Below are 26,611 nucleotides of genomic sequence, written 5' to 3'. Positions count from 1 at the left end.
TGTTGCGGTCTAGATGCTTCATACATCAGATGGCCTGACGAAATTACACATTCTACCTGGTTTCCATCTGTTGTTTGCAGAAACTGCTAGTTCAACATCTCTTTTTCACACTCACCATATATTGTTCTGATCTATTAAAACTTCCACCAATTGTTCATCAGACGAACAATTTAGCCAATTGATAGCAAAACTGACTGGTGGGCTCTCAATGTCAATGCCCCAATTTCTGCACACAATTTTTGAAATTCTTTAATTTCGTAAAACATAAGAATGGAAATTTATTTGTGGATGCACCGTCGGATGCAACTGATCTGTTTTATATGAAACATCAATGTTTACCGAAAAATGTTTGGTCTGTTCATTTTTTTCAAACAAATACTCATAGCACACTAATTAAATCAAATGAAAATAATTTTCCACCAATAATTTATTCAATGAATGCTTTGTAGGGCGTAAACCGTAATGGACCTTTTTTTGAGCACAAATTGTCCTTCTAGAAGCTTGCTTTAATCTTCTCTTCTCATAAGAAGAAGTTCAAAATTTATCCGTTCAAGAGTATTGGTTTACAATGATGGCATGTTAATTATGTTTAAAAAAAATCGTTTATTTTCTCTAGAACACCAATAAATTTACATATTTTTTGGATCGATAAATGTTTTCCTATGGTTTTTTATTGTGTCGTGAATGTTCATTTTGCAAACATAAATATACCGAACATTTTTGAGCAAAAAATGACGTTCATATAAACTACCCCTATCAGAGTTGAGGGTGCATGCACACACAGAAAACATAATTTATGACTAATTATATTATTGTTGCAGCTTACTACAATCTTTATACATGAATTGTAGCACTGACGTGCGAGGTCCAGCTGTAAGTGTTGCTCTAAACCGGGCTAATTGTTGATTAGATAACCAACTAGTGAAAGCGGCGACAAAGTTTACCAAAAGTTAGTTAAATGTGTGACAAAGATGTCTAACTGGTGGTTTTTGCGAAACTGGTGTGCAAAGCTGGTGGAACTCAATTTCCTCTAAGAGAGTTCAAAATGCTCAGTCCTCGTGGTCTTGCCATCGGCTCTGATCATCACATGAAACTCTTTTCTTTCACTGTAGCCTAACTTTTGTTTTCTTTCTGGAAACCTCTCAACAGCCGAACTGAGCGGCTCATTTGAGTGAAATAAATAAGGGAGCGTAGCATCCAACTGTAGCATCAACAATCCTTCATCATCTGAGAAAAGCCAAAAATATGTCCAAGCCGAACAATCCACCGAATGGTGATACTACAAAAGATTACGGGGGTCGCTCCGTGAAAAAGAAGATTCAGAAAACAAAACAAAATCTAGCCTACTGCTGGGTGCAGCTGGCATATGCACAAAGCAGAGGAAGCAGCTTCCATGGCGCCCCGGTTGCCTCGCGCTTGTACGGTGTACATCTTAGCTAGCACCGCATCGACTCCCTGATGGCCATGTACGCCACGGCCTTGGCCCATGCGACTAGCTCCCGCTTCATCCTCCCCTCGTCGTTCCACAGCAGCGGCACGTCCATCGCCATGGCCCTCCCTTGCACCAGCATGTCACCTCCCTCGGTAGACGAACCACCGGCGCTGTCCCCTGGCCACGGCCTCGCCGCCTCGACGTCGGGAACGCGGCCGATCGCCGGAGGCGGCAAGGCCCTCCCGTCCAAGGCCATACTATTGAGCTGATGCTTTGTTCAGACTTTGAAATATATGGAGCAGCCTTTGTTGCCGGATCAGTGTGGCTCGGTTAGTGCAGATGGGGAGTTTGAGGAGAGGGCACACTGCACGCTCCATATATGCTGGCGATTCGCCGCGGGCATGGGATGCACGAGTAGATGCCCGTATGGGCGAGGTTTAGCATTTTCGATCGAAATGGGACGTGTACGCGCCAGTGTGTGACGGCACAACGTTGACACTTCCCTGTCCTGAACAGGTGGCTAGGAAACACGCTGAAATTAAGCGGTTGGTTGGGTGGACTGGATGGGAACGGGATTATGATATGTTCATCAGGTGTGGTACAGTAGGTACGATCTTGTTCTTGATTGGTCGGGCGGCCGGGGTGGTTTGACCATAGGTCACGCGTGGTTATATCGGTCTGTGTTTTACTTAACGTTCACTGGCATGTGTCACTTACTGTATGGTTTTATCGATCCTTATCGTCATCAAACTACGCGTCTCGATCGATGGGATTAAGGGCGTGTGTGTTGCTCTCGTGTGTTGAACTAAGTTCGTTGGCTCCATGCTTATCGTTCTTTAATTTTGGAAAAGAGGCTTCACGCGACCGCACTCATACATATGGCAAAGTATTTTGTTTCGATCAGAACTATATTTTGGTCGACAATGGAGCCGATCCCGTTTGGGAGCGAACACCATCTCAAAGTCGTGAAGAAAATTGCAGCTTTCACCGTACTCCATGGGCTTCACTTCCATGGACTTTTTGCAATTTCCACCAGGCGGCGGTCTAAGGCATGTCAATGCTTCAATTGTTGTAAAAAGTTGTAGAACCTAAAAAAAAACTATATAAAAATATTATACTTCTCAAAATTATGATTTTTTTAATGCACAACATGATGTAATGGAATTTTTTTATATGAAGCATCAATTGGTTACTCAAAAAATGAGTTTATATAATTTTACAAATCAGATACCAGTGACACATTAAATTATATATCTATATATACCTAATAATAAAGTAAGAAGCGTTTCCGCGGTTTCGTCCCTTTGGAACGTCACAAGATATTGTCGTCCGTCGTCCGTAGTTCCTCTGGTGAGTTTCCGTTCATCCGGCATCGTATCAGGTCTGGTCTCCGGGCCTCTTCTAAAAGAAGAGTCCAGGTCGGTGTAAATGCTTATATATACTACTGCTCGATCCACGTATCAGCAAAATCTTTTCTTTGCCCTTCAGCCGACGCCCGAGGACCAGTACCTTTCAGCCGGTGCTCTTGATGGGAACCGGCCTCTACGCCGCCGTTCGCGAATTCTCATGTCCCACGCCGCCCACACGTGTGCAGAACGGGAGGTCCGCCACCGCTCGAGGAGTCCCACCCTTTCCGCAACCACCACCAACCCGTGCTCTTGATGAGAGCCGGATTGTACGCCGCCGTCGCAGAGGACAGGATCGGCTGCAACCCAGGGTCTGGCTCAGGTTCTTGATCAAGTGCAGCTCAATGATGGTCCAACATCAGCTTCTATGTGGACGGAATCGGCCGGAACCTTGGGTTTCAATGATGATCGACATCAGCTTCGCCAGAGTCTGGACTGTGGCGATGGACGGGATCAGCCAGTACTCTACATGTTATCTTCTTCATCTTCATTATTCATATCGAACATCTCAAATTTGGGACTACTAGGCACAGTTGCAGATCAAAAAGATTATCTTGGCTGGCATCGGCCAATTTGGTCTTGGACAGCAGACCACTTTGCACGCCATCGTCTGGTGCATCCATCGTCTGCTGCATACAGATGCATCACGCGTGTCCTTTTTTTGAGATTTAGATGATGAGTCAATCTCGCCTTTCTTAATGGAGGTCTGATTCAGGGTGTTTGACAGTATCCAGTCGAAGACATCGCACGGACGGCGACAGACGATCTCAATGCTTCTCTTATTCAACTGGCCGTTTTGTTCATCTGACAGCTGGTGTAATGTCTTTGGTAATTGGTATCTGAATTTATTAGCTCATGATGAACTTGCACAGCTGTGAAGAAAGGAGAGCTTTATTTCTTTTGATGTCAATGCAGACAAGTTTAAGAATACTCTTTTTGATATGAAAGTAAATACACAATCATATATTTCAAGGACTACCGAAAGAATAATTTCAGAAACGCCTGTACGAGAAGTGCAAACGTCCTGGACGGGATACAGCAAATCTCAGAAATCAACATCTGGATACAACTTTGTCGTGAAGGTGTATGGTGGTCTTCAAGCGTTATGATAATTGAGTAGTGCGACCCGGCCTGTGTGCTCGCGCGGGAAGCTCCGCCGTGTTACTGATTTGGTCTCTTTGCAATTTGCTAGCTATCAGAACTGGTTTGCTGCTAGGATGTTTCTAACATTGTTTACTGGTGTTATTGCAAAGTTGTAAAATTTCTTGATTTTTATCAATTTTTAATTTGCAATGCTCAATTTTTAGGGAAGCTATCAAAATCAAATTTTAATATAAATTATGTTTTAAATGTAAATGAATTATTCAATTTATTTATCTGTTGATGTCTATTTATTATATTCTAGACATAGCATTAGAGGAATATGCTTCTCCCCAATTTTCCGATTGTTTTCGATTTTACCACTACTTTTTTTTTAAAACTAAAAAACTGTTCAGCCCATGTCGATTGCACATATGGAAAACAAAGAAACAGTGTCTCAAGAGATCCGGGTAGACGGAGGGTGCAGGCGAGCCAGATAGATGAGCTAATGGTGGCGCTTCACTACATTGAACAAGACTCTCAACGATAGACTCACACATGGTAAGAGGAGGATTTGTTTTATATATGTCTGAGGGTGGATTCAGGCTGCTCTTTTACCAATCCAATGGATCTTTGAGATGTTGATTGTTTGGAGCAATAGAGCTCTACCTGACCATATTAGCAGGCATCGTTTTTGTTGCTTACGTTTGTTCGTCTCATCGATTGGAAATTAATTCGTGTTCTCGTGACCAGTGAGCGATGTTATGAGACAAATCCTTGTGTGTTTGCAAAATTGTTTTTTAGTTCATGTTTTAATTTACTTTTAATTTTCAGTAAAGTGTAGCTCATCTTTAATTTTCTTTTAATGTCAGTTTTTAATTTATGACAATTTGTAATTTGCAAATAGTAGCGAAGCTACTTCATTTATTTTGCAAATGAAATATATAATAATATTAATCTATACTACCACAAGGCTAACCCTATCGGCCTTGACAAGGACTCTGCGGACTTCATTGTCATCTTCGTTGATAGGTGGTTCATCACGTTTTTAACAACCACACAAGAAGGTCAGATGGACGATGCGCGGCTACAAGTGTAGAAAATGCTTTCCCTTCATCAACGGGAAGGAGATAGATGTAGCCACGTGGAGTAAGGGCTCGCCATCATGGTGGCATTATCAACTCCACAAGGCAGACGCCCAACAACCGTTGCAACACATATGTTTCCCATTATAAAAGGTTTTTTTATTTAATGTGACGCCGTAGCAAGAGTTTAGGGTTTGTGTTTTAGATGCCGTGGCAACGCACGGGTTTTGTCCTATATAATGATAAAATAATTGTGTGTCCAAATATCATGATTTTTTGGGGTCATTTTTTATAAATTAAATTAAATTATATTTTGCGGTCGATTATTTTTCACATTCGTCGTTGATATCTTACAAATAGAGGGTCGATAACTTTTAGGCTGGAAAAAACTTGTCAAAACATATCAATATGGGTGCTAGTTTTAAAGATCTTGTCGAGACTAATTTATTGATGAAAACGAATTTTAAATTGGACTTATTATTTGAAATATAAAATATTTTAAATATTAGATTATGAGAGAATCTTTGCTGACCCTCTATTTGTAAGATATCAACGACGAATGTAAAAATAATCGACCCCAAAAGATAATTTAATTTACGAATATTTTTACAATTTTTTAGCCCACAAATTGTCAACTCTTGCCTATTTATTTATGAGCGGTGAAAAGTAATAGGTTTTATAAGCCAATTTCATTTAGAATATTTTGATGATTATTTTAGCTCACAAGTAATCAACCATTCCTCTGTTATTTATCAATGGTAAATGTAAAAGGATCCTAAAATTAATTTTTATATAGAATATTTTGGCCACTTTTTTTTAGCTCACAAGGTATCAACACTCCCACCATTATTTATCAACGGTAAATGTGAAAAAATATTGACCATAAAGGTTAATTTTATTTACAATATTTATGGAATATTTTTAACACTCTAATTTATCAACCCATCTACCCATTATTTATCAACCGTAAATGTGAAAATTTATGAACCTAAAAAGCTAATTTCATTTAGAATATTATAGGAATATTTTTACCTCACAATTTATCAACCTCTCTATCCATTATTTATCAATGGTAAATATGCAAAATTATCAACCTGAAAAGCTGATTTCATTTAGAATATTTTGAGAATATTTTTAGCTCACAATTTATCAACCCCTCTGTCCATTATTTATCAACGGTAAATGTGAAAATTATCAACCCGAAATTTTAATTTTATTTATAATATTTCTAAGTCACAAGGTAATTCAAATAACATAATTTTTAAAAGTGTTGGTTCATTTGTGGTAAAATTAGTCATTAGTGAAAGTTGCAAGTGGTAGTTTATTTGAGTTGCGAGTGGTTTTCCTACCCTTTATCCCCCCCCCCCCCTCTTAAAAACCACGGGCCCGAAAAAGGAAATTGAAAAAATAGTCTAACTAATGTAAATTTTGATAAAAAAAAGTAATAAAAAAGTTAAATGGGAATTGACAAAAGGAAATCGAAACAAAAATATAAAAAAACACCATCATGGACCTGCAACGCGAGTAAAAATGAGAAGGAAAAGAATGGCCATCTGTGCATGTAGCGGATGCCCCGCCGTGTGAAAAAAGAACAATATATGCATGCATGCGGCAGCAGGCCTGCACAACCACAAAACTAAAATTAAAACATCACGACAGAACCGAATTGGAGGTACACGGCGGAACGAGAAGATCACGACAGAAAGGAAGTGCGAAACGAGCAAGCGACCAGACCGCGCACGCGGTCGAGTGCTAGCGAGGGATCTCATCTCGAAACAACCTTTAATCTTGTTTTATAAATAAAGCAATAACCTAGGTGTTAGAACTCTCTCAGAGCATCTCCACCGGTGACTCTAAAAGTAGCCGTCAGCACACATGCCGACAATGTTTGGGGGTCCTTGGCAGCAAGTGCTGGTCAAAAAAATTCAAACCCCCACACCGGTGCTCCCCCATAGCCGCTCCCGAAAGGAAAAAGGATAAAGAAGATACTGGAGGCACCGACCATCGAGGAGGAGGGCAGCGGTGGCATCCACATGCGTAGGAGAACCCAACCGTCCCTAAGCCCGGACACGCGCCCAGGCTTCCGGCTGGCAGCGCAGCCTATTTTGATAAATATTATGATGAAAATTTGACTGGGCTTACAATCTTGGATCCGCCACTGTCCACATGGCTCGCTGAAGCATACATCGGAGGATACCAGTGCGTTCCCCGCCGCACCATTGACTCATCAAAGAACGGGAGACTCCACAGTCAGGCCTGGTTTGGGTGCAGCGCGCGGAGGCACCAGGAGTGCGGGAGGAGCGTGCAGAGGCATCCTGGTGCGGGAGCTGCGCACAGAGCTGGCCTGGTGTGGGATCACACCCTCGACCGCTGGTGCACCACCGTCGTCGTGCTCTCCGTCTACCGCTGGCGAGCGCCAAAGATCCCCACCGCGCCGCCTCCTTGAGCTCCACCACCAATGTCTCGTCGTACAGCGGGCCCCATGCCCGCACCTCCGGCCACAGATGTCGCGAAAAAACTGTGGACGGAGGAGGCTCCGCCAGGGAGGAGGAGGGGAGGGAGAGGACGATAGTGGCTCGTCGGCGGGTGAAGGATGGCACGCAAAGATGAAGCAATAGTGGTTGAGAGAGAGAGAGAGAGAGAGAGAGAGAGAGAGAGGGAGGGAGGGAGGGAGGGAGGGAGGGAGATAGGAGTTTGGTGGGGACAGACATTGACAAATTAGCTAGGTTGGTGAGAGGTGAGAAGTGGCATGAATTTGGTGCCGACAATCTCCCTTGGTACAAGTGTTGGTTGGGACTCGCCAGCTATTCTATTGGTCTCGAGACGACGTGAAGTTCGTATGAAAATTGCCGGCGTAAGATATTTTTTTGGTTTAAACCCCGATAGTCGTTTAGGGTTCGCTATTGAGGTCACCGGTGAAGATACTCTTAGTCAGATACCCAAGATGGCCGGCTGACACAAATCTGAGTATAACGACGGTTGTTTTGACTTATAGATACAAGGCTTATTATAACATACTCCCTCCGTCCCTAGATATAAGCTGTATAGTTTTTTTAGAAAAGACTTAAAAATATAAGGTATATTGCCTTGGACAATCTGTGTGAATTTTTTTTTAGGAATTGTTTGTGTTTCCTTATCTTTTGAAAAAATCATCTATTTTATCATATCAATTGTCCAAGATCAATCTCTCCAAAACCTTGTGTAATTTTCTCTCCATGTGCATTTTTTAATTTCCGTGCAAAAAAATTATACATCTTATATCTAGGATCAGAGAGAGTATGTTATTTATATGCATGTGCATTGAGCAGTCAGGCGTGATCACATTCTATATCCCAATTTATACTTTTGCGTAGGAAGGGTCTGCGTACACCCACGTAATCAGTTCCGGCGTGTTGTTTTCTACCTACATATAGGGTGAGCTGTATCAATGTGGCCGGTCATGGGTAATCCGCCGATCCCGATCGATGGGCACATGTGTGGTGTGCTGATCGAAGTTATTGGTTTGTCGAGAGTAGCAATGGTCATGTCGGAGTTGCTAGGCGGATTGATTATGACGTTTTTATATATCCAACTGTATCATTTCACAGACTCGCGGTGAAAAACATTTAACAAACGACCAAATACATAACCATTTCTGATTGGATGGAGTATATACATTGTCTAAGCCCCAAGGTTTAATTGTCTAGGCGTACGGTGGTGTTTAAACTCGATGGGCTGAATTATGTCTGAATTAACGTTTTTGAATTTTGGTTTGCCAAAAAAATCGAGACCTACTAAATTCTCCAAAATCTCAGATATCTCTGAAATTTCAAAATTAGTTTCAGAATTATTTCATTTAACTATTCTCAAATTCAACAGAATTTTGACCAAATTTAATTTTATTTCAAATTTGCCTGAATCTGGGGTTGATTTTTTCTTGATAAATACGTTTTGGAATCTACGGAAATCTGTTGGATTCTCGGTAGCCTCATTGACGCATGCATTGCAGTGAAACATATGCACTGTTTTCTAGTGTGGATTAAATCTGTTGACGAAGACAGGTAAGTGTTTTGTTTTCCTTTATATAGAGATGTTGTGGGCACGAAGACTTTGAGGCATGTGTTCAAGTGGTATCTTACATCACTAGTACAGAATATGCAATCACAGACGGTTAAAATGGATGATCGCACACGCTAAATTTTACTGTCATAATAAGGGTGCGTGATGCGCTTCTACATCACGCACGTTTTCTTTAATTGTGTAAGATGAGGTAAACTTTCACAAATGATTACGGTCTCCCAACCGTCTGCGAATCGCAAATAATATTTCTAAATAATATTTTTTCATGCATCGTCTGTGTTTTGTATGATTGCAAATGTCTTTTGTTTTTAGTCGTATGTGTTCATCTCATTTCGCACACGTACCAATCTTTCCATGTATGTTGATAAAAACATTGCAAACATTTTTTGGTCTGGACCAACTAGTCTACATGCGGACCAATAATACTAGCGATACTAGCAGTATATGCCCAGCTGAATGCTCATGAAAATGCAGTACGAAATCTTAATTATATTCGAATACACATCCGATACATCATATATATACATATATTTGCGACATAGCTGGACTTGATACCATACATACAATAGAGAGATGCACAAAGAAGAGAATCTGTAGTTTTTCTTGGTTATATCTTTATCTCAGTGATGATGATGTATCTTGGAAGGATAGATGTATTTCTACATTTTTCTCTTTGAGTCACCCTTGACATGCTCACCGCAACAGCTAGAATACTCCGGTCATGATACTGCTTCCCCCAAAAGGATAGATGCCACTTGTTGCAGGGAAACACACTTTTGCAAGTGACAGGGGATTAACTTGTCAATGCCTACGAATTGTAGACTTAGGGTTTCGTAGAAAGTAGAAGGCAAGTAGATCTCGAAGGTTCAGCCGAAAAGGTGCTCAACTAAGAAAATTAGGGTGTATGTTGACAATAGATTCGATAGATTCTCCTCCCCCGGCTCCCCTTTATATAGGAGGAAGAGCCGAGGGATTTCGTGTCGTACAAGTTACAAGCTCTGGGAAACTATCCAAGTCTTTCCCGTATGATTACATGATTCGTGATTCCTATAACTCTATATTACTTATCGATGTTTGCCGAGCTTCTGGGCTTTGAAAGCTTCGAGTCGTGGGCCTCCAGATAACCTCGGGTACCTTATTCGACATGCCCATTCGGGATGCCTATATCAGCAAGTACTGCTCAAAGGACCTAAAAATATAGTACAAATATTTTTCAATGTAAGAATGTTATACGATTATAAGACATGCCAACTGAAATAACATGTCACTTACGTGCAACCGTGGATGGCATGGGACAAGGTAGAATGTAGGATGTGAACCTTGTGAGCCTCCTTTTTTTATAGCCAAGGTACTTCCCATATGGGCATGACAAGGGCATGTATTGGTTGCACGTAATTATCATGAATGTGAAAAAAGCTATCATATATTTTTTATATATAATTTTCACTCAAATGCTTAGTAAAAATATTAGAAGAACACGGAAGTGAAATACAATAAGGTAGCGACGATACAACGTCACATACCTTTCTTTGCCTTGTTCTTATACCGTGTTACCAAAATAAGGTCCCTATTATATAAGTATAGAATGAAAATATATTATTATATATGGTAATACAAAATTGGCCTATCTCATATGTAGATCTAACACAACCATAAATGTCTAGTTAACGAATCAACCGTAGATGTGAAGGAATCAAAAAGAGCACATTCTGAAGTGCATAGATAGATCTAAAGTACAAGACCATTCCAACAGCAAACTAATTAACAAGTTAACCATGCATTTCAAGGAATTAAAAAAGATCAAATTCAGGATAGTACATAGATAGATCTAAAGTACAAGACCACCCTAATAGCAAACTAGTTAACAAATCAACTGTGCATTTAAAGGATTTAAAAAGGTGTAAGATTTAACAACCTTTGGGAGGGAGAAGCCGTGGCACCGGTGCACCTCACACCTTCCACCATGCGTGTTGGGTCGGGAGGCCAGGCATATCCACCCGCGTCGATGGATCGGAGGTGACAACACAAATGTAGTGCGCTGCCGACATGGATGAACATCGTACCAGATATGGAACACATGCCTGATGTTTGCTCCATCTAGGCGCGCCTTTTGGTATATTGCTCATAAGCACACAAGAGGGTGTGGCGGCTATTTGGGGCGTGTTGTCGTCCGGAGATGTCTGGTCCCCTTTTATAAGCCAGGGTTCCATGAAATAGGACATGATGGGCCACTGAACAAAGCACCTGGCGCGTGAGAGGGAAACTATGTGTGATATTTCCAAACGGTTGGTTGATCATAAAAATTGGATGACCATCACAATAGATATGCAACACCTGGTCAAAGTTTGCTCCAACAGGTGCGCGTTTTGGTATATTGCTCGTAATCACACAAGAGGGTTGGTGATTGTTATGGGATTGTTGTCATCTCGAGATTCTTGATCCCCTTTTATAAGGTAGGGTTACCCAAAATATGCCTTGATGGGCCACTAAACAAATCACACGAAATGTGAAAGGGAGACTGTGTGTGATATTTGCAAACGGTTAGCTTACCATAAAACGTGTGTCCCAATCTAATGGTTAAACATAGCATACATAGAAGGAGGGTAGTTTGTAGTCTGGTTTGGGATCTTCCTCAAGAGGTCACATGTCCCTGGAATGGCTCCGATGTTGTAGCAATCAAGCATCTTCACATCATTGCCGACAACAGCGCTGTAGAAGTTGATTGGATCATCGCCAAGGAATTTCCTTAGGGCCTCCGGCACTGCCTCAACATGCAAAATCTGGAAGACAAGAACCTCGCTAGCGATGCTGAGTTGTAGGACATCGGCATGCTGCCTCTCCTCCAGTGGAAGCTTCTTTTGGCTAGTTGGCTTCTCGAGGGTGTACTCGCAGTCTAGGAAACACACTTGGTGAGAGTGGCATCGACGTACTGCTCCTTCACCCGGTGGATTCAACCTCTCCACCCTTTCTGCACTGAGGGTGAAGGCCACGTAGAAGGGCATGTCTTGCTCATAGAAACTATACTCCTTGGAGGGTGTCACGAGCGCCATTGGAGAAGCGTCTTGGTGTTCTTGATTTTGGTGCGCGCAGAAGTGTGGAAGAGATCAGTCGATCGATAGAGAGGAGATAAAGATGTTGTAATGCTCATCTTCTCATAATATTAAGATTTTACAGTAGGATCCAATGTGAGTACGAGTACACAGCATACCAGGAGGCAAACTCGGGAAAGTTACACATGAATTCTAATTTATTACCGTTTGGTATGGGTAGAAGAAAACGAGAGGGGCACATTAGAGGAAATGTGGCAAAAAGTTTACACACCCTAAATCATCTTCAAACCGTTTGTGATGGTCGGTGTATAGACTAATGCTTAGTCTTAAACGGGCCATGTATGACTATAATACTGCGGTCTAGAAAACATTTCAATTTCTGTTGTCCCCGCCCCGCATGGCACTATCGAAACCGCGTGCAGACGGTTAAAATTATTAGACGTCTACGTTGTTCCGCACCAGACACGAAATGACCTTCTGTTTTCCATGGGTCGGTTCTATACTAGTGCATAGGTATGTAAAAAATTAAAATAGTACATACTGAAGTTTTTTTTCCGATAAAGGGCGTTTTAAGCATTACATCTGGCATCTCGATAACTAAGATGCACACAGCCGTACCGACATACGACATCGAAAGTTACAGAAGGTAAAATATAGCAATAATATGTATGATCAATTTAAAATCAATATGACGCCTAGGGTGGTGGAGGTCCAATCCGCAGAGTACATTACCACCCATGTTAGGAAAAACATTCCCTCGTCGTGTCCTCCAATCGTTTATACACCTCTATAAATAGGACGTGATTCATCGCGCGCTGAAGAGATGATCATGAACGAAGCAAAGCAGTGCCTTGGTAGATAACCTGGAAGAAAGAAAACATTATTATTAATTTTTTTTATCATTTATACATAGCCAGAGCAACCGAAAATGGAAAGCGCTTCCACCCTAATAATTATTTTAAACCTATGATCCACCCCATTTAATCAAGTTCCAAATGTACCAGCAACACTATGTGGCGGGTATAAGGTAGAACATATTTAGAAGACTGACCGTATAGATCTACCAAACTAGCACTCGAAGAATATGTGTTTGATAGTATCGTCGGGATGACAAAAGACATAGATTATACTTCCTTGCCCCTTGCAAGGTTGTCCTTAGTGTGAATTACGCCTCGACGAACATACCACACAAAAACCTTATTTTTTAGCGGTATCTTCATTTTCCAATTCTTTTTTATTACTATAAATTGGTACGATCAAGATGGATTAAAGCACTATACATGGATTCCCCAGATAATTTGCCACTCTCATGTATATTCTATTGAAACTCGTCGGTCCCATGCGTTAAGTAGACCATATCCAGAAGCTAACCTTAGATCAACTAGATCTTGTCTGAACGTCACATTTGGAGGTGAAGTTCCATCACCTTTGGTAAAGTATTCAGTTTCTGTTGCACAATATTGTTCGCGAAGAGCCTATTCTAATATACTTATTTTTCTAGAACATCATCTATGACCCATCCTTGATAGTGAAAGACTCATGTGGAAAGAAGAACTTATTTGTCGCCATAAGGCTAGCCTAGAAGTGGGAGTCCCCCGTTTCGAATAAATCTGGGACAAAGCCTTTGAGCCGACATACTTTATCTTTAGAATGGTTTGCCAAGTACCATCTTTAGTCATAAGTTTGAATAACCATTTACCAAGGATTTCTAGGCTTTTTACCTCAAGGTCATGAACACAAAATCATCCTTGATCTTTTGGATGGTAAACAACATTCCATTTAGCCAGTCGATATTTCTTCTTCTCACTATCTCCTTGCCAAAAAGAATCTGGATCGGAAGTATTTCAATCTTTGCAAGTCCCTTTTACGAAACTACAATAAGGAAATCATATACAATACCATATTGTTGACTACCGAGTCAATGAGGACCAACCTTCCGCCCAGAGATAGTAATTTGCCTTTCAGCTGCTTAACCACTTTTGGAGTTTTCCTCAACATGTTTCCGTTCAACATTTGTAAGCCTCTGATAATGAATCGGAATGCCTAAATAACTGATAGGGGACTGACCTATACTGCAACCAAAAATAGTAGTATATTGGGTGGTCTCGTCCTGTGCCTCGCCGAAGCAGAATAATTCACTTTTGTGGAAGTTAATTTAAGACTCGATAGCTTCTCGAAGGCTGATAAAATTAGCTTAATCTTTCTTGCTTTCTCGAGGCGTGCTTGATACGTTGCAAATGTATCTACAATTTTTTATGATCCATGCTTATTTTACACCAATTTCTATATGTTGTGTTTACACTTTGTTGCACTTTTATACATTTTCCGAAACTAACCTATTGACAAGATGCCATATTGTCAGTTCTCTATTTTCTGTTGTTTTGTATTTCAGAAAAGTTGTACAGAAAATATTCTCGGAATCGGACGAAAGAAAAGCCAAAATTTCTATTTTACTATAAAGAAGACGGAGTCCGGAGGGGAGACGAAGAAGCGCCACGAGGCGGCCTCACCTGCCCTTGACGTGGCGCAGGCCCTGGCCGTGCCAAGGGGTGGTATGGGCCCCTCAGGCACCCACCGACCTCGCCCTTCTGCCTATTTATTCACTTGTTCGGGAAAAACCTAAAGACCAGATCCTCCATCCACGAAAAGTTCCGTCGCGGCCGCCATGGCCAACCCTAGCTCGGGAGAGTTCTGAAGCTCTTCTCGGCAACCTCCGGAGAGGGAGATCATCACAGGAGACCTCTACATCACCATGCCCGCCTCCGAAGTGATGTGTGAGTAGTTCATCTCTGGACTACGGGTCCATAGCAGTAGCTAGATGGTTGTCTTCTCCAATTTATGCTTCATGTTTAGATCTTGTGAGCTGCCTATCATGATCAAGATCATCTTTATGTAATGCTACATATTGTGTTTGCTGGAATCCGATGAATATTGAATACTATGTTGAGATCGATTATATACTTTTCATGTGTTATTTGTGATCTTGCATGCTCTCCGTTGCTAGTAGATGCTCTGGCCAAGTATGTGCTTGTGACTCCAAGAGGGAGTATTTATGCTCGATAGTGGGTTCATGCCTCTAGTAATCTGGAAGAGTGACAATAACTTTTAAGGTTGTAGATGTGTTGTTGCTACTAGGGAGAAAACAATAATGCTTTGTCTAAGGATAATTCTATTGTTTACTTTACACACATTTCTTAATGCGATAATCTGTTGCTTGCAACTTAATACTGAAAGGGGTGCGGACGCTAACCGGAAGGTGGATTATTAGTCATAGACGCAGCTGGATTACAGTCTATGTATTACATTGTAATTCCCAAACAAATCTCATAGTAATCATCTTGTCATGTATGGTCTTTATTCTGTCAATTGCCCAACAATAATTTATTCACCCAACATGTTATTTATCTTTGTGGAGACACACCTCTAGTGAAATGTGGACCCCGGTCCTTTCTTTTACACTGATAAATTCATCATGTTCTGTTTACTTACTGCAAACATTGTTCTCTTTAATTCCACTACAAACAAACATCTCTTTCCACACTATACGGTTAATCCTTTGTTTTCAGCAAAACCGGTGAGATTGACAACCTCAATGTAAGTTAGGGCAAAGTATTTTGGTTGTGTTGTGTGCAGGTTCCATGTTGTTGCTGACGTCGGTAGTGTGCCCTTCCACAAGTCAGCTAGCAATACCTTCAAAAATCACGCCTTTCTCCTACTGGCCGATTAAATCTTGGTTTCTTACTGAGGAAAAACTTGCTACTGTGCCCATCATACCTTCCTCTTGGTGTTCCCCAACGGTGTGCAATCTGCGCTCATGAAGCTACTTTTCTGGCACTGTTGCCGGGGAGAAAGAGGATTTATGCAAGGGGAGTATCTCATCTCCAATCTCTTTACTTTGTTATAGTTTTTCTTAGTTATTTTACTTTGTCTTTTTTGCTTCTTTATATCAAAAACACAAAAAAATTAGTTTCTATGATAGCTTTTATTTCTGTTGTTCTATTTTACTCTTGCTAGAATGAGTATTTCTGAAGTTGAGATTCGTTCTTTTAAGCAACAAGAGTAGAAACTTTGAAATATGCTTGGTATAGAATAAGTGATGCTCATCATAGATGTACTAAAAAATATTCTACCATAATCCTTCTTAGGAATTTTTATGTTGGTATATCTAGTTGGAATAGGTATATTTTGGATACTCTCAAGGGGGGTAATTTTGTGGAACTCCTGCTTTGGAAGCCTGCAATTTAATTGAAAACTTAGTAGGAATACCACCTACTAATGTTGTTAAAACTGAGATCATTTTGGAAGATGTTGTGAAAAGACTGAGGTCTCCAGAGAAAAGTTTGCCAAATTTCCTTGATAATGCTAGCCAAATTGATGAATCAATAGAAAGTATCAATAAAAGATTCACTGTTTCAGAGGCTAGCAATACCCATGATAATAGTAACTTTAGGATTGGTAAACTAGAGGAGGCTATGGAAATTTTTTATTCTCTCGGGTTTAAGAAGGAGAAAGCTTTTGTGGGAAAAGAGCAAAAATTCATGTATGTTCCGAATGTACCAAAACCAAAACCCCATAATATGTTTTAAATTGATAAAACTTTTAGTACAACTAAGAGTGATTTACATGTTGAATCATCTCCAGGGGTGTATAACGTACCTATTTTTACAGGTTATGTTTTAAAGGAAGTTATTGATCTTGATGCTTCTTCACTTGAAAATACTTGATGCGAGCTCTTTTTCTGCGCCTAGCTGAAAGGCGTTAAAGAAAAGCTCTCTTGGGAGATAAACCATGTTTTATTTCTGTAATTTTTCTTTTATTGAGTCTTGGAAGTTAATACCTCTGTAATAACCTCTTCTTATCATTTTTATTTCGTTCTTGTGCCAAGAATAGCCTCTAATAGGAAGAAAGTGAAATTTGGGGAAGTTGCTATCCTGAAACAGATTATGTGATGTCACCATAAAAATTCGTATTCCCAGCCAGAACGTAATTTTGAGCTGTCCATTTTCGCACATATGCCCCAGGTTATTATCTAACTTTAGTTAGTAGATCACTTTTCGATTTTAGCAATAGAAGATTTTCGAAAAAATCGATCTTGACCAGCTTTTCTGTTTTGACAGATTTCTGCCGCTATTTGTATTTGCCTCTTAATCTCTTTCTTTTTGAGTTCATTTGAGAAAAGAGATTTTTTAAGAAGTTGCTACAATAGCTAATATTTTAATGTATATTTTATATATGTTAGATTTGAACTCAAGTGGATTTGTTATTTTGATTGCACTAATGCTGCTAATGAGAATGTAGGGAGAGAAGAATGATGTAATGAGATGAAGTATGGACAAAAACTCAAGATTGGGGATTCCCATGTCAACCCAAGAAATATCCAAGAGGTACAAGCGTCAAATCTTGGGGATGCCCAAGGCATCCCCTCTTCATCAACAAAGCATCAGGTCATCTTTCTGGACGCTATATTTTTATTGCTTCATATGCTATGTGTTGTTCTTGGAGCGTCTTTATTTTTAATTGTAGTTTAGTTTTGTTTTGTTTACTGTAGCATATGGTTGAACTCCAGCATATTTGTTTTGGAGAATGACACACTCCGTTTTAATTGCATAGAACACTCTAGTTTTCACTCTTATTGTTCTGTGAGTGTTCTGTTTTGCTAGTAGTGCGTTTCTCTCTGGTTTTTCCACTTGTATTTTGTTCAGAGCTTTTTAGTTTTCTTTAGTTAGGTATGATTAGCTCTCTGGTCTTTATTGATTATTATCTATGAGAGTTATTTAAAATAAGTTGATTGGTATTGGAGATGAGTAAAATATTTCATACTTATAGTGGTGCAAAAGGAAGCTTGTTTAGACTATGGCATAGACTTTGGCATGTCATGTTGGATGTTATTTTTATCATAGGCTTAGTGGTTATTGTTGTAGCATGACTTGTCGCAAATAGCTGAGAGTGCTTAATGTGCTATTTAAAGAATCATGTGTTTTTTCCATCATAAAAGCATACTATTGTGGTATTCTCCTTTGATGCTTTATTGGGTTGACTTGGCACATGTTTACATCATGTTATGACTATAAACCAGTCACCTAAATCCTATATGATCATTTAATTTTTGACTTGTAATATCACTTTATGTTTTGATTAATAATATTTTGTCGCTATGCATGATTATGGTCATTATTGCTCTCTTAGTTGGTCGCTCCCAGTCTTTTGCTAGTTAGCCTTCGCATGTACTAAGTATGAGCTCTACTCGTGCATTCAACTCCTAAAAACCAAAGTTTGCTGATTGTGTCCACCATACCTACCTATATGTGGTATTTCACCGTCACTCCAAAGTGAATTGCTTGTGTGCTACCTTTAAACCTTCAAAGATTATTACTTGTTTTGTGTTTTGTTTTAGCTCATGAGGAAGTGTTGAATGCTTTATCATCTTTTTCATGTTTATCATGGTTTCAAACTTTGACTAACATGCACAATGTGTTAGTCCTTAATTTTTCAAAAGAGTAGGCGCGGGTGCCCACCCACTAAATATAAATTGAACCAATAATCTAAATCTCCTAACACTATGTACTTTAGAAATCATGAACTTAGCTTGTTTAAACAAAGAAGAAGTGGAACTTTAATGTTCTCTCTATGGGAGCCGCTCTTAAAGCTATTAAACATGAAAGGATGATAGATCATTTGATGCCATTCATTGACATAGGCATACATACCTCTCAAAATATATTTTCAACACCTCTATTGTATTCAAAATAAAAAGCTCTAGCACATGAGCAATCTTACTTCCCTCTGCGCAGGGCCTTTCTTTTACTTTTATGTTGAGTCTTCATCTTCTTACTTTATGAACCAGTTAAGAGAGCATAGTTGTCATTCTGAGTATAATGTGCATAGTCCCAAAATTTATTATTAGTTGATTCATGATTATGATATTGCTTGTTCTCAAATTACTTGCATCTAGTAACCCTTTTAACTTTAAAGGGTGTCCTAGCATTTATATTTTTCTACTTCATAAAGGACAAGCTGAGTACCACTTTGCTATGTTTTCTCTATGCTAAAAAAACAAACAGTTGCTTTCGGTGCACAATTATTCATGATCTTTTGTTTGAGTTACTTCTCATATTGTAACATAGTTGCCAAGTTCTATTGTTAGAATTATATCTATCATGCCTATGTTTAGAGTAATTTGATCCCACCTCACAATGCTTTTACAATAACTTGATTAAGATTGTGTTGGCTTCATGTCACCTCAAAAATTATTTTTGTTATCACTTACTGATACGTTGCAAACGTATCTATAATTTTTATATGCTCCATGCTTGTTTTACACCAATTTATATATGTTTTGCTTACACTTCATTGCACTTTTATACATTTTCCGGCACTAACCTATTGACAAGATGCCACAGTGCCAGTTTCCTGTTTCTGTTGTTTTGTATTTCAGAAAAGTTGTACAGGAAATATTCTAGGAATTGGACGAAACAAAAGCTGAAGATCTTATTTTTCCGTAACGAAGACGAAGTCCAGAGGGGAGGCGAAGAGGCGCCACCGGGCGGCCAGATCAGGCCTAGGCACGGGCCAGGCCCTGGCCGCGCCTAGGGGTGGTCTGGGCCCCCTGGCCTCCACCGACCTCGCCCTTCCGCCTATAAATGCCTCTCGACGCAAAAACCCTCAATTAATCGGCCTCCATCCACGAAAAGTTCCGTAGCTCCGCCGTTGTCGCAGAAGAGATTCGGGGGACAGAAGTCTCTATTCCGGCACCCTGCTAAGACGGGAAATTGCCCCCGGAGCCATCTTCATCGACTCCACCGCCATCTTCATCGCCGTTGCTGACTCCCACGTTGAGGAGTGAGTAGTCCCCCCTGAGGCTGAGGGATTTACCGGTAGCTATGTGGTCTATCTATCTCTCCATGTATGATCTTTATGTGATCATGAGTTTTGTAATCTAGTTGAATAAGTAGATGTTATTCTTCAACTAGTGTGCTACTCAAGTGGTTTTATTATGTGATCTCCGGGGACACCTTGTCCAGCGGTGTGAAGGTGACAGTGTGCATACCGTGTTTGTTTCTTAAGCTTAATTTACAGAAATACTTATGAATTGTGGTGTCTAGTTAGTACCATCTTTGTATGCTCAAAGTGACAGCGTGGGGTGTCCATAGATTGGGAATGCAAACTTTAAGGAATTCCTATGCAGACCTACACAGTGAATTTATGTTTATTATCAAACCGGAGAGTGTTTCAGAGTAGCGTAGTGAAGTGATAATATCTATGTATTCCATCATGGTATCATTGTTGAAAGTGTCCACTAGTGAAAGTATGATCCCTAGGCATTATTTCCAAGCATTGAAACACCGTTTACAACCAGTTCGATCTGCTACATGTTTGCTTGCTGCCATTTTTATTTCAGGTTGCAATTACCACTCATAATCATCCATATTACTTGTATTTCACTATCTCTTCTCCGAACTAGTGCACCTATACACCTGACAAGTGTATTGGGTGTGTTGGGGACACAAGAGACTTCGTGTATCATAATTGCAGGGTTGCTTGAGAGGGATATCTTTGACCTCTAGCTCCCCGAGTTCGATAAACCTTGGGTGATCCACTTAAGAGAAACTTGTTGTTGTTCTACGAACCACTGCACTTGGAGGCCCAACACTATCTACAAGGATAGAAGCGTGCGTATACATCAAGCTCTTTTCTAGCGCCGTTGCCGGGGAGGTAAGGTAAAAGGTACTCATATCCTCTGGCTACTAAGTCTTTTAGTTGCTGGTGAGTGCTCAAAGCTATTTTCTTTAGATTCTGCAGTTACATCTTTTTATTTCTTGTTTTTATTTTCACTAGTTAGGTGATGGCGTGTATTTCACACGTTCGTTGGGCAACCCCAAGAGGAAGGTATGATGCGCACAGCAGCAAGTTTTCCCTCAGAAAGAAACCAAGGTTTATCGAACCGGGAGGAGCCAAGAAGCACGTTGAAGGTTGATGGCGGCGGGATGTAGTGCGGCGCAACACCGGAGATTCCGGCGCCAACGTGGAACCCGCACAACACAACCAAAGTACTTTGCCCCAACGAAACAGGTGAGGTTGTCAATCTCACCGGCTTGCTGTAACAAAGGATTAACCGTATTGTGTGGAAGATGATTGTTTGCGAGAGAAAACGATAAAACAAGTATTGCGGCTGATTTGTATTTCGAGTATTAAAGAATGGACCGGGGTCCACAGTTCACTAGAGGTGTCTCTCCCATAAGATAAAAGCATGTTGGGTGAACAAATTACGGTCGGGCAATTGACAAATAGAGAGGGCATAACAATGCACATACATGACATGATAAGTATAGTGAGATTTAATTGGGCATTACGACAAAGTACATAGACCGCCATCCAACTGCATCTATGCCTAAAAAGTCCACCTTTCGAAGTTATCGTCCGAACCCCCTCCGGTATTAAGTTACTAAACAACGGACAATTGCATTAAGTATGGTGCGTAATGTAATCAACAACTACATCCTCTGGACATAGCGCCAATGTTTTATCCCTAGTGGCAACAGCACAACACAACCTTAGAACTTTCATCACATCGTCCTGGTGTCAATGCGGGCATGAACCCACTATCGAGCATAAGTACTCCCTCTTGGAGTTAAAAGTAAAAACTTGGCCAGAGCCTCTACTACAAACGGAGAGCATGCAAGATCATAAACAACACATGTATAATAACTTGATAATTAACATGACATAGTATTCTCTATCCATCGGATTCCGACAAACACAACATATAGAATTACAGATAGATGATCTTGATCATGTTAGGCAGCTCACAAGATCCAACAATGAAGCACAATGAGGAGAAGACAACCATCTAGCTACTGCTATGGACCCATAGTCCAGGGGTAGACTACTCACTCATCACTCCGGAGGCGACCATGGCGGTGTAGAGTCCTCCGGGAGATGATTCCCCTCTCCGGCAGGGGGCCGGAGGCGATCTCTCGGATCCCCGAGATGGGATCGGTGGCGGCGGCGTCTCCGGAAGGTTTTCCGTATCGTGGCTCTCGGTATCGGGGGTTTCGTCACGGAGGCTTTAAGTAGGCGGAAGGGCAAGTCAAGAGGCGGCACGGGGGCCCACACCATAGGCCGGCGCGGCCGGGGGTGGGGCCGCGCCGCCTAGGGTTTGGCCACCCCGTGGCCCCTCTTCGTCTCGTCTTCGGACTTCGGAAGCTTCGTGGAAAAATAGGCCCCTGGGCTTTGATTTCGTCCAATTCCGAGAATATTTCCTTACTAGGATTTCTGAAACCAAAAACAGCGAGAAAACCAGCAACTGGCACTTCGGCATCTTGTTAATAGGTTAGTTCCAGAAAATGCATGAATATGACATAAAGTGTGCATAAAACATGTAGGTATCATCAATAATATGGCATAGAACATAAGAAATTATCGATACGTCGGAGACGTATCAAGCATCCCCAAGCTTAGTTCCGCTCGTCCCGAGCGGTGTAAAACGATAACAAAGATAATTTCGAAGTGATATGCCATCATAACCTTGATCATACTATTTGTAAACATATGTAGTGGATGCAGCGATCAAAACAATGGTGATGACATGAGTAAACAAGTGAATCATAAAGCAAAGACTTTTCATGAATAGTACTTCAAGACAAGTATTAATAAGTCTTGCATAAGAGTTAACTCATAAAGCAATAAATCAAAGTAAAGGTATTGAAGCAACACAAAGGAAGATTAAGTTTCAGCGGTTGCTTTCAACTTGTAACATGTATATCTCATGGATAATAGTCAATCATAGAGTAATATAACAAGTACAATATGCAAGTATGTAGGAATCAATGCACGGTTCACACAAGTGTTTGCTTCTTGAGGTGGAGAGAAATAGGTGAACTGACTCAACATAAAAGTAAAGAGAATGGTCCTTCAAAGAGGAAAGCATCGATTGCTATATTTGTGCTAGAGCTTTTATTTTGAAAACATGAAACAATTTTGTCAACGGTAGTAATAAAGCATATGAGTTATGAAAGTTAGATCTTACAAGTTGCAAGTCTCATGCATAGTATACTAATAGTGCCCGCACCTTGTCCTAATTAACTTGGACTACCGGATCTTTGCAATGCACATGTTTTGACCAAGTGTCACAATGGGGTACCTCCATGCCGCCTGTACAAAGGTCTAAGGAGAAAGCTCGCATTTTGGATTTCTCGCTTTTGATTATTCTCAACTTAGACATCCATACCGGGACAACATGGACAACAGATAATGGACTCCTCTTTTATGCATAAGCATGTGGCAACAATTATTATTCTCATATGAGATTGAGGATATATGTCCAAACCGAAACTTCCACCATGAATCATGGCTTTAGTTAGCGGCCCAAAGTTCTTCTCTAACAACATGCATGCTCCAACCATGAAGGTGGTAGATCTCTCTTGCTTCGGACAAGACGGACATGCATAGCAACTCACATGATATCCAACAAAGAATAGTTGATGGCGTCCCCGTAAACATGGTTACCGCTCAACAAGCAACTTAATAAGAGATAAAGTGCATAAGTACATATTCAATGCTACAATAGTTTTTAAGCTATTTGTCCCATGAGCTATATATTGCAAAGGTGAATGATGGAATTTTAAAGGTAGCACTCAAGCAATTTACTTTGGAATGGCGGATAAATACCATGTAGTAGGTAGGTATGGTGGACACAAATGGCATAGTGGTTGGCTCAAGTATTTTGGATGCATGAGAAGTATTCCCTCTCGATACAAGGTTTAGGCTAGCAAGGTTATTTGAAACAAACACAAGGATGAACGGTACAGCAAAACTCACATAAAAGACATATGGTAAACATTATAAGACTCCATACCGTCTTCCTTGTTGTTCAAAACTCAATACTAGATGTTATCTAGACTCTAGAGAAACCAAATATGCAAACCAAATTAGCAAGCTCTAAGTATTTCTTCATTAATGGGTGCAAAGTATATGATGCAAGAGCTTAAACATGAGCACAACAATTGCCAAGTATCAAATTATCCAAGACATTTTAGAGTTACTACATGTAGCATTTTCCAATTCCAACCATATAACAATTTAACGAAGGAGAAACTTCGCCATGAATACTATGAGTAGAACCTAAGGACATATTTGTCCATATGCAACAGCGGAGCGTGTCTCTCTCCCATAAAGTGAATGCTAGGATCCATTTTATTCAAACAAAACAAAAAACAAAAACAAACCGACGCTCCAAGCAAAGTACATAAGATGTGGCCGAATAAAAATATAGTTTCGTGGGAGGAACCCGATAATGTTGTCGATGAAGAAGGGGATGCCTTGGGCATCCCCAAGCTTAGACGCTTGAGTCTTCTTAATATATGCAGGGGTGAACCACCGGGGCATCCCCAAGCTTAGAGCTTTCACTCTCCTTAATCATATTGCATCATACTCCTCTCTTGATCCTTGAAAACTTCCTCCACACCAAACTCGAAACAACTCATTAGAGGGTTAGTGCATAATAAAAATTCACATGTTCAGAGGTGACACAATCATTCTTAACACTTCTGGACATTGCATAAAGCTACTGGACATTAATGGATCAAAGAAATTCATCCAACATAGCAAAAGAGGCAATACGAAATAAAAGACAGAATCTGTCAAAACAGAACAGTCCGTAAAGATGGATTTTATTAGGCCACCAGACTTGCTCAAACGAAAATGCTCAAATTGAATGAAAGTTGCGTACATATCTGAGGATCACTCACGTAAATTGGCATAATTTTCTGAGTTACCTACAGAGAATTAGACCCAGATTCGTGACAGCAGAGAAATCTGTTTCTGCGCAGTAATCCAAATCTAGTACTTACTTTTCTATCAAAGACTTTACTTGGCACAACAAAACATAAAACTAAGATAAGGAGAGGTTGCTACAGTAGTAAACAACTTCCAAGACACAAATATAAAACAAAGTACTGTAGCAAAATAACACATGGGTTATCTCCCAAGAAGTTCTTTCTTTATAGCCGTTAAGATGGGCTCAAGCAGCTTTAATGATGCAATCATGAAAAATAGAGTATGAAGCAAAAGAGAGCATCAAGAAGCAAATTCAAAACAAATTTAAGTCTAACATGCTTCCTATGCATAGGAATCTTGTAAATAAACAAGTTCATGAAGAGCAAAGTAACAAGCATAGGAAGATAAAACAAGTGTAGCTTCAAAAATTTCAGCACATAGAGAGGTGTTTTAGTAACATGAAAACTTCTACAACCATATTTTCCTCTCTCATAATAATTTTCAATAGCATCATGAGCAAACTCAACAATGTAACTATCACATAAAGCATTCTTATCATGAGTCTCATGCATAAAATTATTACTCTCCACGTAAGCATAATCAATTTTATTAGTTGTAGTGGGAGCAAATTCAACAAAGTGGCTATCATCATATATAAGAGGCATATTGTAATCATAAAAGAAAATTTTCTCCTCAATGCTTGGGGTACTAAAAAGATCCTGCTCATCAGAGCCAGCTTCCCCAAGCTTAGAATTTTCCATAGCATTAGCAACAATGGTGTTCAAAGCATCCATAGTAATAACATTCCCATTAGCATGCATATAAAGTTCCATGGGTTTTTTAATTCTCTCTTCAAACACATCATGTCCTAATTCAAGATAAAGTTCATAAAGATCTCTCATATTTTTGTTGTTTTCCATTATGCTTAACTAGTGAAATAAAAACATGCATGATATTAAGTAAAGTAAAACAAGTAACTAATTTTTTTGTATTTTTTTGATATAGTGCAGCAAACAAAGTAGTAAATAAAATAAAGCAAGACAAAAACAAAGTAAAGAGATTGAGAAGTGGAGACTCCCCTTGCAGCGTGTCTTGATCTCCCCGGCAACGGCGCCAGAAAATATGCTTGATGGCGTGTATTTCACACGTTCGTTGGGCAACCCCAAGAGGAAGGTATGATGCGCACAGAAGCAAGTTTTCCCTCGTGAAAGAAACCAAGGTTTATCGAACCAGGAGGAGCCAAGAAGCACGTTGAAGGTTGATGGCGGCGGGATGTAGTGCGGCGCAACACCGGAGATTCCGGCGCCAACGTGGAACCCGCACAACACAACCAAAGTACTTTGCCCCAACGAAACAAGTGAGGTTGTCAATCTCACCGGCTTGCTGTAACAAAGGATTAACCGTATTGTGTGGAAGATGATTGTTTGCAGAGAAAACAGTAAAACAAGTATTGCAAGCAGATTTGTATTTCAAGTATTAAAGAATGGACCGGGGTCCACAGCTCACTAGAGGTGTCTCTCCCATAAGATAAAAGCATGTTGGGTGAACAAATTACAGTCGGGCAATTGACAAATAGAGAGGGCATAACAATGCACATACATGACATGATAAGTATAGTGAGATTTAATTGGGCATTACGACAAAGTACATAGACCGCCATCCAACTGCATCTATGCCTAAAAAGTCCACCTTCAGGTTATCGTCCGAACCCCCTCCAGTATTAAG

The 26,611-nt window shown here is 40.3% G+C and overlaps 1 protein-coding gene across 1 annotated transcript; it reads right to left on the bottom strand.

Annotated features, from left to right (window-relative positions):
- Window positions 1–1,181: 1,181 nt before the first annotated feature.
- LOC124678316 lies at window positions 1,182–1,766 on the bottom strand. The gene has a single exon (XM_047214221.1). The coding sequence runs from the start codon at window positions 1,686–1,688 to the stop codon at window positions 1,437–1,439; it is 252 nt and encodes an 83-aa protein (XP_047070177.1). The 5' UTR covers window positions 1,689–1,766; the 3' UTR covers window positions 1,182–1,436.
- Window positions 1,767–26,611: the final 24,845 nt, after the last annotated feature.

The sequence above is a fragment of the Lolium rigidum genome, chromosome 7, assembly GCF_022539505.1.
Source record: "Lolium rigidum isolate FL_2022 chromosome 7, APGP_CSIRO_Lrig_0.1, whole genome shotgun sequence".
Lineage (NCBI taxonomy): Eukaryota > Viridiplantae > Streptophyta > Magnoliopsida > Poales > Poaceae > Lolium > Lolium rigidum.
Note: the sequence above shows the minus strand (reverse complement) of the source record. Positions and strands in the feature narration are given on the sequence as shown.